We start from the raw sequence: 13,095 nt of genomic DNA, 5'->3' as shown, positions 1-13,095 counted from the left end.
CTAAAAACTAATATTAATAGTATAGCTATAATAAGCATTTATATACCTCAGCTAAAAGATATAGCCGCATTTGCTGCTAATTCTAATTATTACACCTATTTTAATAACGTCCTTAATAAAGTAGTATAGCTAGTAAGCTGTCATAGTTAGCTATCTAATAATAAGGTCTGCTAATAAAAGCTGAGGATTAATATATAATAACAGTACACTAAGGGTATAGTTTAAGTTATAAGTTATAAGCTTTATTATAGATTAGTCTTTAGAAACTAAAATAATTAATCTTAAACTTAATAAGTTATTTTATAATAAAAATAAGCTAAAAATATCCTAAAGATAAATATACAATTAATTACTAAAAGACTATAGAAATTTAACTATAAATTAAGTTTAACGTTATACTATATATAAATTCTTGTCACGGGCTAGAGCCTGGATTGATATCTCCGGCTTCGCCGGAGCAGTTACCGAGATCCAGCTCCGTTGGACCCACTATTCTGCCGCAGTACGCCGCCTAACCCAGCCTGCTTCACCGCTGTTAGGTGCCTACTCTTGTAAAGTCCTTTCTTCCTTCTTCAGCTTAGAATAGTCAATCGACGGCACCTCTATGTTGAACAAGCCTAGGGGCCAGCCCCTTACAATTCTAAATAGTACTTTTTATTTTTATTACTGTTTTTAATCTTAATAAGAATAGATCTTATTAAATATAGCTTCTATATTTTGAATATATAGATCTAATCTCTTATCTTATTATTATATAATTTATATTATAGTTCTTTTATTTCTAGGTAAATCCCTACTATCTTTATAATCTTATAATATAAATATTCTATTTTAGCTGCTTAACGCCTAAATGGGTTGTTCAGCTGTTATCTTTATTTACAGGTTGTAATATAAGCTAACCTAGCTAAAATTATAGATATTATTAATAACTATAGAACTATGAGAATATTAGCTTAGTTAATAGAAAGCTTAAACTATTTAGTAATAATATAATAGCTTCTAAAGATATTATAATAGACGTTAGTATTAAAATGCGTAAGTAAGTAATAGAAAAGAAAGCTGAGTAATAGAAAGTGTATATAAGAGTTAGAAGATAGATTAAAAAATTATAGAAAGTCTATAGTAATTAAGCTTAGTTAAAATTATGAAGTTATTATTAAACCAATATTAAAAATGATAAGATTATCTGATAGATAGCGTGTGTAGGGGAAATAAGGATGAAGCTAGAGATAGCGATCTATAGGATTATAATTATATACCTAGTAGGCTGTTAGCTAAAAGGGGAAGTTAGAGGTTGTTATAATATGAGTTCTAATGAAAATTATAGTAGCTAGCTAGATGCCTTTAAAGCTTTTTTATTAATAGATAAAAAGATATAAAAACTAAAATATTAGTAATAGTTATAGTTAATTTTTAAAAAGTTATAATAAATATAAAATATCTTTTTTTATATTTTATTAACTAGAAAGATTATTACATTATTATAATCTCTCTATTTATTAATAATAGTATTGAGAATTAATTATAGTAGTTCTAAAGATATTTAGGCTAAAATTAATATAGTTAATAGCATATACAAGTTTTATTAATCCATGTTTGTAAAAATTAAATATTATTAGCTTTATAATTAGCTTTATAATTTAACCTTTTTAATAAGAAGTAGTAACTTCTTTTGTTATTAATATTAAAGTAATATAATAATAGTTTTTTTATATTATAATAAAATAAGAAAGTTATTATTATTTCTATAATATTAACTCTTTATTTATTATTATATATTTTATATTTATACAATATATAGCGTTACAAATATTAAAAGAGATAAGTTGATGAAGCTTTTAAAAACTTTAGAGATTTCTTTAATAAATATTATTATTAATTTAAACTAAAACTAATAATATTAATATTAAATAAGTAATTAGTACTTATTTCTATTAATATTAAAGCTTAGGATAATAATAATAGTTATTATTAATAATAAGTTAATAATTAGTATTATTATATATTACTTTAAGTTAACAAATTTAATTTCTATTTCCAAAGCTTCTCTAAAGCTATTAATAATCCTTTTAAGTAATAGCTAAATTACTTAGAGATATATTCAATATTTTTTAAGTTAGTAATTAATATTCTTATTATCTTTATAATATCTACTAATTATAAGAGGGTTTTTAGCTAAACTAAGTTAACTTTTATATTATAGAGATTTTTAATAAAACTTAATACTATAAAGAGTCTTTAATTAATAAAGAATTAACTAAAGAGGAAAGTTATACTACTTAGTAATAACTTTAAACTATTGAAAATAATATAAAAAACTTTAAATAGGTATAATATAGTTTTATATAGTAATAAATGTATTTTATTTATAAATTAGCTAAGTAATCAAAAATACTAAAAAAAAAGAGCTAAATTAGAAAGTATAGAGGTCAAAATTACTTTAATTGCCCTATAGAGGCGCTAGTCGCTTCTCTTTAAGTCACTAACTTGGTCAAGGTTCTATGCCTCTCCCCTTAACCCCAACTCTCTGATGTTAGGGTGCCAAGCGAGGACGAGGTTGCTAACGAAAGAGTCTACGTTATCAGCATCGAGGGAAGCCGGCAACGTCACTCCAGCTAAGCGCGCCGCCTTGCGCACCCGGTAGTGTACCGCTGGGCTATTTGCCGGTGAATCGGTTCTACGTCTGTTAACGCGACCCAACGAATCATGACCTAAATTGATTCCTTGAAGCTTACTAGTAAGAATTTTCTCTTTCTCAAACACCAAAAAGGGGGGAAGAAAGAGAGAGAAAGAAAGGGAGACTGGGTGACAAAACGTTTTACATACCAATATAACACTTCCTTACGTGGCTTTCCGCCGTGGTATAATTTGTAATACGTAATGCGTCAAGGGTATGCTCTCGAGCATAGAAATGCCCGCATATGACTGCAGGCGGCGTATTTAGTAACAGGTAGAGTGTGGGGTTCTTTCTTGCAAAGCTCAACAGACGCTTTTGGTCGTATTCCTCGGATATCACGAGCTCTGGAATTGAAGAACGGACCAGACGGTGCTTCCACGGACGCGCATGAAGTTATGTATCATCAAGTACGAACAGATGTGCTCGAGAATTTCAGGTGGCATCTCGTTGAGTGAAGCCATTCTGTTACCGCGGGGATAGCGCTGACGAGGCAATTACCATCTGGAGTTGTTTTTGACTCGACAAGAGTATTTACGTGTAGGAAGAATAACGGCAATAAAATGGCATCGGGGAAAACCACCTAAATGATGAACGATGCGGTTACGTCTGCTTGAAAAGATGATAACGCGATGCGATGTTTGGAAACTAAAGATAGTTGGATGGGATAGATATCCGAGATGAAACGATTTATGGAAAGACGATGAAGATTCCAGTCTTAAGTACTTCAGGTGTTGTGGACATTTATGAGTTTCTGGATGTCTTTTCCAGATGAACCTTGCGAGGTACGCTACCCGGGTGAACATTTCTAGCAAGGTGGTTGCGGACTCGCCTGATGACCTAACGTCCGGTAATGGTCTTAATTAGTGTTGTGGTTAAATTTATTTTGCCCCCTTGGTTAAATCTGGAGTCGCTTTCATTATTGTCATTTGCCCGGAATGCTAAGCAGAGCTCTTTCGGCCTGGTAAGACCACCCGCAGGCTTAGAGATTTTACAATAGCATGAGATTTCATCTAGACAGAAAAGCAACTGTGATTTTATACTTGTGACTGGACTGAAATTGAGGGTTATATGGTAGAGAGGGCCCCCATCCTGAGGGATGAAAGTATCATATCGTGACCAAGCACGAAATGAAGCACTTATAGCGCCCGCTGACAGTAAGGCCAATTTTGGCTGCAATTAGTGAAAACTACATCGTTCAACTTGAATAGTTGGTTGTGCTTTCCTCGTCCATGGATGCATGAACCGGAGTCATGAGGGAAGGAAGGTACGATTGGGGGGCGTGCCTGCCTCAAGCGGGAACAACGTTGTTTTTCACCCACTTCACCACCTTCGCCTAGGTTTTCACCTTCGACCTTTTACCCACACAACTTGAAAACTCTGATCACCCTCTCTATTTACTTCCGACCATCGAGGATTTCTGATACCTCGCACTGAGCTTCCCAACCACAACACCATCGTCCGTCGCCGTCGCCGTCACAGTTGCCGTCTTTGGTGACTCTGCGCGCCGACATCAACAAACAGATTCACGATGAACAGGCTTCCTCAAGAAATCGTTGACCACGTCGCCTGGTGGCTGCCGCTGCCTGAAGAAATCCACTGTCGCAATGGGTTTCCCTCGTCGCCAATCCGACCCAGCATCGCAAGCGTGTCGGAGAAGTTTCGGCATGCCGTCGAGAGGCTCACCTTCCACGAGCTTCACATCAAGACTTCGGAGCTCAACAAGTTCGACCAGATGTTGTCAGGCGCCGGCTCCTACCGCCGACGATTCCTCACACGCCTCAATGTCGTCGTCGTCCTTCCCGAGTACGGCGATCACAAGGTCCCCACATACGAGTTCGCTGTCGACAGATACGCGAACAATTATGCTGCGACTAGAGGCATGCACCAACTTCTCTACGTCCTCTCCGGCTGGGAGTCAGACCTTTGCCTTGAGTTGACCCTCGAGGCCCAATCCCCCTCGGACTCAGGAGCTCTCACCAGCAAGCAATGTTATCAGCGATGGAAGGAAATCGAACAAGGAACACGTCACGGCTTCGGCCACGAAAGATACGAGTACTCAATGACTGAGATTTTTGATGTCGACAAGATGCCCTTTGTTCCTTGTGTTCGCACAATTCATTTTCACGGACAACGTCAACGTCGCCAATTCTCACCAAAAGCTGCTCTCGCACTGGCTACACGATTTCTACAGGTGCAGACCGTTCGGACGGAGTGGCGTGAGCCATTTTGGTTCCCCGATCTGCTGCAGGCTATGCGGCGCCAGTTGACAGACTCGTTTAAGTCAACTCACTTCCCGCCGACTTTGAGTGAATTGGTGGTCCAACTTTACCCGCCCGTTCGCATCAGTGGCAATCTGACCAAAGCACAGAATCCACAGCCCAATCGTCTCTGCAGAGTACTACACCAGGCCGCCAATCATGTTGCCCACCTCAAGCTTCATGGCGAAGTTGACCCGTCATTGTTCTGGCCATACCAGCCATCGGAGAAGCCGCAACCATTTTGGCAGTCAATGAAGAAACTGGAGATCACGATGGAGCAAGACTCGACGTCGACCGAGTGGTATCAGAGATCCAATTTCAACAAGTGGTCCCAAAAGATCATCGCTCGCTACGGCAACGACTACGACATTGACTTTCCTGTCAACTATGCTGGGCTTCCCGCTCCTGGACACGGCTCTGTCAACGAGGCAAAACGCGCGAATTGGTATATCAATACTATACTACAGCACGAAAGGACACTCTACGACCTCACATATCGTACCCTGGTGGATAGAGGTTTTAGAGATGACGATGATGACGATGGCAGTGATGACGACTACTTCGAGAACAGCGACGATGCTGACGAAAGCAAATACGAATACGATGACGCCAGAGAGGACGAGATGCTTGAGTTCTGCGAAGTCAACAAGCCTGCAATGGCCCGTCTTTTGGATGCGATGATGAAAGCGATGCTACAGATGCGTCGCCTTGAGTTTGTGAGACTGGATGGCTGTCTCGGTGGCATGTGGTGCTTTGAGTTTTACGCCCCTGGCGTGCCTAGCAAGTACGATGCAAAGTCTGAGGCAACACCCTCTTATGCAAGATTCATTCTCCCCAAGCGCCACTTCTGGATTCCAGGCGAAGAAATTCTGAACGGATTCTGCAATATGGCGACGGAGAAGTATGGTCAACAACCAGCCATTGTCTGGGTTACGCACATACAGCGTAATTAGTGAATTGAGGATGGATTGGACGACATCAACGACATGAACGACATAGACTTAATGGACAACGGACAGGAAAGATCATTTGCTTGATGGACGACGGCGTGAATGCCAGAGGTAGCGGAAATGAGATTGGACAAGATATTGTGAAGATTGGGCATCACAGGTCATTGCTTTCGTGAACAACGAATGGGTTGCGCAAAACCAAAGTTTTCTTTCAGCTTCTGATTCTGCACAGACTGGATCAGAATCATGTATTTTAGAAACAAGTACACTGAGGCTTCTCTTAATCAGGCCTGATATGATCAGTTGAACAACAATTATTTCGGGTAATCGGGTGACAATTTTGCCCACTCATGACAGGCCCTCATCTACGAGTACTATTTATCATGCCCGCAACTCTTGGCATTGAAACACAAATACAAACATACATATGACGGGCTCTGAAGATCTTGACCTGACATGGTCTAAGTTGCCACCTGCTTGGTTTCGCCGATTCGGCGATAGGAGACAACTGCTGAGATGACTTATCCTCACTCCGCAGATGACCTGAAAGGGTGTCTACGCCGACCTCCGACCTGACAGGTGACTCCCAGTATCGCCCCTCAACTCGCGATGTCAAGTCCAGACCTCCGAATGCCAAGGGTCCAACGTCCAGCTGCCACATCTTCTTGCGGCCGCCCTGCCATACGGCCGTTAGATTCGGATCGGCGCCTCTTCAGCCACCATCAGTTGCTAGGACGACTCTGTTGGCTTAGAGTCCAAAGTCTCCAGCCCCTCCGACTAATGTTCCCCGGTTTTCCCTTAGACAATTGAGTCAGCTGCGGGAATGTCCCCAGCTTTTCGGCGAGCTTGAACAGTGGGAGTGGTTTCATTGACTGGAATGCACACTTCCTTCTCCTCAACTCCCTCCGCGCTTCTTTTCTTTTTTCCTTCTTCGTCTTCTTCCAAGCTTATTCTAACTTAACAGCTGCTGCGAAGTTGGTCGGCATGATCCGAGACCTGATTCAATCGAGACAGAAGACGTGCATCTAGGCCATGCCAAGCCTGGTTAGCACATCGCGACATGGCCACCTGCCCCAAATCGCCGGTCATTTACTAGTCTCCCTCATCGTCTTCCCGCGCCCTTTGATTGCCTTTGTCTCTGGCCGTTTGAAGGCTGAGTGTCATCTGACTCGGGCCATCCCAACGGCCATGATCGCCGCCCTTATTGACGCCTCTCGCGCGAAGGCCGCCGACACGGATGTTTAATCTCTTATGGGTTCGATAGACCAAGATCACACAACGTCCTGTATTTTTTTTTCCCGATTCGGCAGCTGTGTTTGGGAAAGTTGAGATGACTCTCCCGGCGAGCATGGGCAGGTCGGCCTGCAGAAGCTCTGACGTGCCGACCACAAGGGGGGGGGGAAAGGATGTTGACTTGTTACCCCCACATCATTCCCGGTCGGCGCTGTGCCGTCTGCACGTTTGCTGTGCTTCCTCTCACTCGCTGCTCCTCTGTGCCGGGTGCCGCTACTGCACGATTGGATGACCGCCGAGCCGCCGGCACCTCTGCTTGACGAGAGGTGGCAACGCATGCCCCGAGCTTGTGGGACACTTCGGATGGAAAAGCACTCGCAGCTCCCAGCTTTTCCGTGAGAGGCTCTTTTTAATGATGCCGGGCAGCAACTCTCTGGGTTGTGCCCCATCATGTTGCCGCAACTGATACCGGCAAGGCGGTTGTCTGCTCCACAAGCTACTATTCCTGACACTTGGCTTCCCCCCTTGTCTGCGATGGCTTGCACTCTTTCTCCCTCGCGTCTCCCTGTCTGGGGCTTGCCGCCGCCGCGATGCAATAACCACAGAGTTTCCTGAACCCCCAAGCCTGCCGCAAGGGGCAAACTTCTCCATTGTCTACCTTTACCTACATTGGCGGCGGGCTATCCAACTTGCTGCGGGCTTGCATGTATGCCGCACAACGCTAAATCTTACCCCAACCTCTATCCTCGGCACGTTGCCCACGGTGTTTGCTATTTGCTAAGCTACGAGGAGGGCAGAAGCAAACCCCGAGTTATCGCATGATCTCACCCCGCAGCGCGCCGTCGATGGAACTACGCAGCGTGCTGGGTGGGCTCCGCTAGCTAGTCTCTCCCGCCCTTTCGCCGTCGCCGGCGCGGATAACGCGAATCACCCTCCTTCCAACGCCGCCGTAGATCAGCCCTCCCGATGCCCTTGTGGCGGCTGTAGGAGTTCCCGATGGGCGGTTCGGAGCTCCATATCGCAACCCCTGACACATTAACGCCAGTCTAGACGCCGCCAGTTGTTCTTTCTTCCACGTCAGAAAAGTCAACCTAGACAACCTAGACTCACTTGCCTTCGTCAAAACTCTACTTCTCCCTTCCATGCCCTTAATATTCTAGCCTCTTGCTGCACTGCGACCTAGGCGATGCGACTAGTCGGTAGTCGCTTACTATTCTGCGAGGGAGCTTGCGTTGGTGGCTTGCTACGCGCCGGCCGCCTTAGACCGAGGGAAACTAGTACGCCGAACGAAAGTCGACGATCCAAGATCAGGGAAAAAGCAGCATTAGTACAAAATGGCCACGATCAGCACGATATTACGGAACCCTCTTGGGCTATCTCCGTCGCCATCGCCTCGGAACCAGAGATTCTTCCATCAACGAGAACAACAGCACCAACACGAGGACCGAGCGGAGCCTAGGACTTCGAAATCCAGCATCATGGGACGCGCTTCTTTGGCGAACTTGTTAATCTTTGGGTTCCTGGCAATCGTTGCCAAGGCCGTCTACACGACCAAACTCGTGCCGTACGAGGAGAACGGCAAGAGCTATCAGTGCAAATGCTCGCCGGCGGACGACTGCTGGCCCAAGGCTAACTTGTGGGATGCCCTCAACATCACCGTCGGGGGCAACCTCATTAAGAACGTGCCGCCTGCCGCTGTCTGCTACAACCAGTACCGCGGTGTTTCGACATTCGACGCAGGCAAGTGCGCCGAGGCCACGGCTAAGTGGACTGATGAAAGATGGCAGTAAGTTTCTCTTTTTCCCATGTTCTAATATTCGTGGAGCGAGAAATTGGTGGTGGTGTTGACCGTGACCTACCAGGATCTCCCAGCCAGCATCGCAACTCTGGACCTGGGGCAGCAACAACACCTGCGAACTCACGACAGATCCCACCAAGACGTGCACTCTGGGCAACTACCCCGAGTATGTCATCATCGCCAAGAACAAGAACCACATCAAGGCCGGCGTCGACTTTGCGAGGACCAAGAACTTGCGCCTTGTAATTCGCAACACGGGCCATGACTTCGAGGGCCGGAGCGCTGGCGCCGGCTCGCTGGCCATCAACACCCACAACTTCAAGGACATCTCTTTCGTCAACAACTACGCGGGCCCTGGCGATTACAAGGGACCTGCGATGACCATCGGCGCCGGCGTTCAGGGCTACGAGATTTCTGATGCGGCGCATGCGAGGAACCCGCCTCAGAATGTGGTTACCGGCGAGTGCGAAGTACGTTGTCTTCGGTCAAAAGATATAAACTTCTCTTTGATGATAAAATGACTGACTGATACGAATAGACTGTTGGCGTTGCTGGAGGCTTCATGGGCGGCGGTGGTCACGGCCCTCTGAGTGGCCTCCACGGATTCGGCGCGGACAACGCGCTATCATTCGAAGTTCTCACGGCAGCGGGAGATTTCATCGCTGCCAACCAGAACAGCAACTCTGACCTCTACTACGCTCTTAAGGGCGGTGGTCCCGGAAATTACGCTGTCGTCTTGTCAGTCACATTGAAGACTTACCCCGATACCACGCGCGGAGCCGCCCTTTTCCTCAACGTCAACGCAACCACCGGAGCCAACTTCACTCAAGTCACAAAGGCAGTGAACAAACTCCACGAACTTGGCAACCAGATGGTCGACCAGGGTCTCTATGCCATTTACGAATTATATCCTCCTGTCATTGGAGGCGCCCTGCACATCCAGCCGATTATGGGCATGAACAAGACAGCTGCGCAGCTCACCGCTATCATGCAGCCCCTTTTCTCTTACCTACAATCCGAAGGCATCCCGTACGACACCGGTGTCAAGGAATACCCGAACTACTACACTCTTTTCCACGACTTTTTCGAGCCCGAGGCCGCCGCTCAGAACGGTCTCACCGGAGGCTGGGTCTTTACCCATCAGGACATGCAGCAAAGCAACCAGGCTGCTGTGGCAGATGCCATCCAACTCGCCCTGGCACCTGCGTCAGACAAGTTCGGCATCGTCATTAGCCATCTCTTCGATCCTGGTATGACAGTGAAGACGCCGCAGAGCGCAACCCACCCAAAGTGGAGGGGTGCAACTATGCGCACAATGGCTATTCTGCCCCAGGCCCTGGACGCAACATGGGCTCAGAAGCTAGCCCTGAACGACTTGATGGTAAACACAATCACCGAGAAGTTTAAGCATGCCGCCCCCAATGGCCTGGCCTACGTGAACGAGGTAAGACCCTCTCCTCCTGACTCGCGTTCGCGGTTGAGACTAAAGCTGACTCCGTCGACACAGAATTATGCATTCATGAAGAACTGGCAAGACGCCTTCTGGGGACCCATCTACCCCACGCTGGCCGCGACGAAGAAGAAATGGGACCCGAACGGCGTCTTCTTTTCCTGGTCTACCCCAGGCAGCGAGGACTGGACTGTCGTTGACTACCTGAACAGGTTGTGCAAGAAGAAGTAATCGTGTTTGTTTGTATGACTAGCAAGCGTGCTATGTTGTTATGATGAGATCGCAGAGATACCACCGCACTATGCCGGTTTAAGGCAGCATAGATTCTTAGATCTGACAATGATAATCAGACATGAGAGGCAAAATTCGTTCAAACGCAACCAAATTGTCAAGTCCGAAAACACTTGGCATTCGTCTCGCTTAGCATGCGACTTCTAATTACAGGGTGCTGTGACAACTATGGCTCTTAAGCCGGGTATCCGAGCTATTCGCATCTGCATACAGATATTCGCACATACGACCAGACCTTACTCGTTCCAAATGACGGTGCTCAGGCCATCTTCCTGGTTCACCGTACCCGGGTTGCCAACCTTAATCGTCGCGAGCAGTTGCCCCAGCTTGCCCGTGGTGCTGTTTCTCTCCACAACAGCGACGTTGGCACTTGTCTGCCCGCCAATTGCAACCAAATTTCCCGCTTGGTTGATTGAGAATGTGCGGGGGAAGTATGAAAAGGCGCTTGTGGCCTCAAGAAACGTGACTTCGCTGGTGGAAGGGTTGATGGAGTAAGTTGCCATGGAGTCTACCTGGCTGCCGTAGGAACGGTCGTATCTATTGGATGCGTAGACGAAATTGTCCTTGACATGCACTTCGGCAGCCTTGGATCCCGCCGGCGCAGCTTTCCCGGCAGGAAACGTCGAAAGGGTTTGTTTTCTCGACAGCGTCAAACATCCGGAGGCAGGGTACGCCACAGACCAGGACGTGACCGAGTTTGATAGCTCGTTGACGGTGAACAAGACTGAGCTATTGGCCTGGGTCCAGAACGCGCCGTGACGCGGCCCATCCCCGGCACCAGCCTGCGCAGACGGGCACTCTTTCAGAGTACCATTGCCATTGATGCTGAAGATGCGAATGAGATCGGCGCCCAGGTCGGCGGAGAGTAGGTATTTGCCGGTCGGGTCGGTAAACACCGAATGGGGGTGCGGCTTGTCTTGCCGAGACGGCACAGTGCCGGGCTGGGTCATCGCGAATGTCAACGACTGCAGCGCCTGATTTGTGCTGCCCACCGGCAGAGCATAAGTAGAGATGGTCGATGCATCACTTAAAAAGTGTCAGTTCAGGTTAGCAAAAGCATAAGAATCGTCGTGGACGAGTAAGCTTACTACCGCGCCACCGCGACGAATCCTCCTGCTGCTCCTCCTCCGTAGATGGTGCTGTGAAGCTCGCCGCCGGCCGTCTGGACCTGGCCCTTCGGAGTTACTGTGCCATCATCACCGACGGAGTAGCTTTTGAGCAGCGGCTGGCCGAACTGAGTTTCGTCTGGAACGTAGAGCGTCTTTGTGGCAGAGTCAAGGTCCAGCCACGCCGGCATACGGTTGCCCGAGCTGATTGACTTGACGATTGAAAGCTGGTTTGCGGACGACAGCTCGAGGGTGTAGATCTGGCCGCTGTAGTGTGATGCGAGCAAGGTGGCTGCCTCGCCGGAGGAGAAGGCCGCACACAGCGCCGAGAGGATGCGGATCTTCATCATGGAGGCGATGGTCCCGGTTTCCTCAAACGTTTGAAGAAACGGTCAGACCAGAAGAACTTTATCAGATGCTCTGATTCTGATGTGCCTTGCGACCAGGCGGTACTAAATCACTCCTTCCGGGCGATAATTGTCAACTTTCTTCTTCACTCTGGGACTTTTGTGTGATGAGTGTGATCAGTGATCAATCTCAAACATGGTGTTTTCAGCCCTTAATTCAGGAGAACCATGGTCTGGGCTAGTGCATCTTCCGAGTTCCCCGAAAGAGTAATTCTACGGAACCACAGGCAATATGGGGATTGATAAGGTGCCGTTCCGTGAAACCGGTTCGCGGCTAATTGCAGATCTCGTTGGATTTCAAGTCTCGGCAATATTGAGGTGGCTAGTTAATTCTGAGTACATGGCCATCTCTGTGGTTGGTTGTGTAACGTTCCGGACGTCGTCTGCGGAGGGAGCTTTTTTTAACCACTATGCGGACGCCGCTCATGATACTGATCCACGAGGCTCTCTTATAACTGTTGGTATAATTTCTTTTCGTCAACTTGTTTACCGTCTTTATGCCATTTCCTTCTGTCCGTAGTTCCTTTTCTATGGTTCAGCTACCTGCACAGGAATCAGGCTGATGGGAATTCTGATTGAGTGGCGATGGTCGTAGATGAAGTCACTGACGATCTGTCTGACTGACACCCGTTATCAGGAGATTCTGTCAGCCCAACTTTACATTATCACAGTTAAGCCTCACCATTGGATGCAACGTGGTTCAAGATGTTGTTCAGAAGACCTCAGAAACCGCTAAAAACCATCCTCCGACGCTGAATCCGGACGCGGAACTTCCACTTTAGGCTCCCAACATGAATGAAAATGGGTCGGTCTTCGTGTGATGGAAAGGCCAAGCCTCGCAGTGAGATGATTATCTCGTTCCAAGAAGATCTTTTCTTACTGAAGTAGCAGAGTAAATACCTTCGTCTCTTAAATTGCGGCGCTA

The 13,095-nt window shown here is 46.7% G+C and overlaps 3 protein-coding genes across 3 annotated transcripts; 2 read left to right on the top strand and 1 right to left on the bottom strand.

Moving 5' to 3' along the window:
- Positions 1-4,205: 4,205 nt before the first annotated feature.
- Positions 4,206-5,888, top strand: CGCA056_v008779 (uncharacterized protein; the record flags this gene model as incomplete). The annotated part of the gene is made up of 1 exon (XM_037324026.1): positions 4,206-5,888. One exon carries the CDS (start codon positions 4,206-4,208, stop codon positions 5,886-5,888), a length of 1,683 nt encoding a protein of 560 aa, XP_037178533.1.
- Positions 5,889-8,452: 2,564 nt separating this feature from the next.
- Positions 8,453-10,597, top strand: CGCA056_v008778 (FAD-linked oxidoreductase ZEB1; the record flags this gene model as incomplete). The annotated part of the gene is made up of 4 exons (XM_037324025.1): positions 8,453-8,904; positions 8,981-9,386; positions 9,455-10,360; positions 10,424-10,597. The coding sequence occupies 4 exons, from the start codon at positions 8,453-8,455 to the stop codon at positions 10,595-10,597; spliced, it is 1,938 nt and encodes a 645-aa protein (XP_037178117.1).
- A 296-nt stretch (positions 10,598-10,893) lies between these two features.
- CGCA056_v008777 (putative 6-phosphogluconolactonase) lies at positions 10,894-12,110 on the bottom strand (the record flags this gene model as incomplete). The annotated part of the gene is made up of 2 exons (XM_037324024.1): positions 10,894-11,683; positions 11,746-12,110. 2 exons carry the CDS (start codon positions 12,108-12,110, stop codon positions 10,894-10,896), a joined length of 1,155 nt encoding a protein of 384 aa, XP_037177476.1.
- Positions 12,111-13,095: the final 985 nt, after the last annotated feature.

Source organism: Colletotrichum aenigma (genome assembly GCF_013390185.1).
Source record: "Colletotrichum aenigma strain Cg56 chromosome Unknown KSG_Cg56_contig05, whole genome shotgun sequence".
Taxonomy (NCBI): Eukaryota; Fungi; Ascomycota; class Sordariomycetes; order Glomerellales; family Glomerellaceae; genus Colletotrichum; species Colletotrichum aenigma.
The sequence above is the reverse complement of the archived record's forward strand: the minus strand, read 5'-3'. Positions and strand labels throughout refer to the sequence as shown.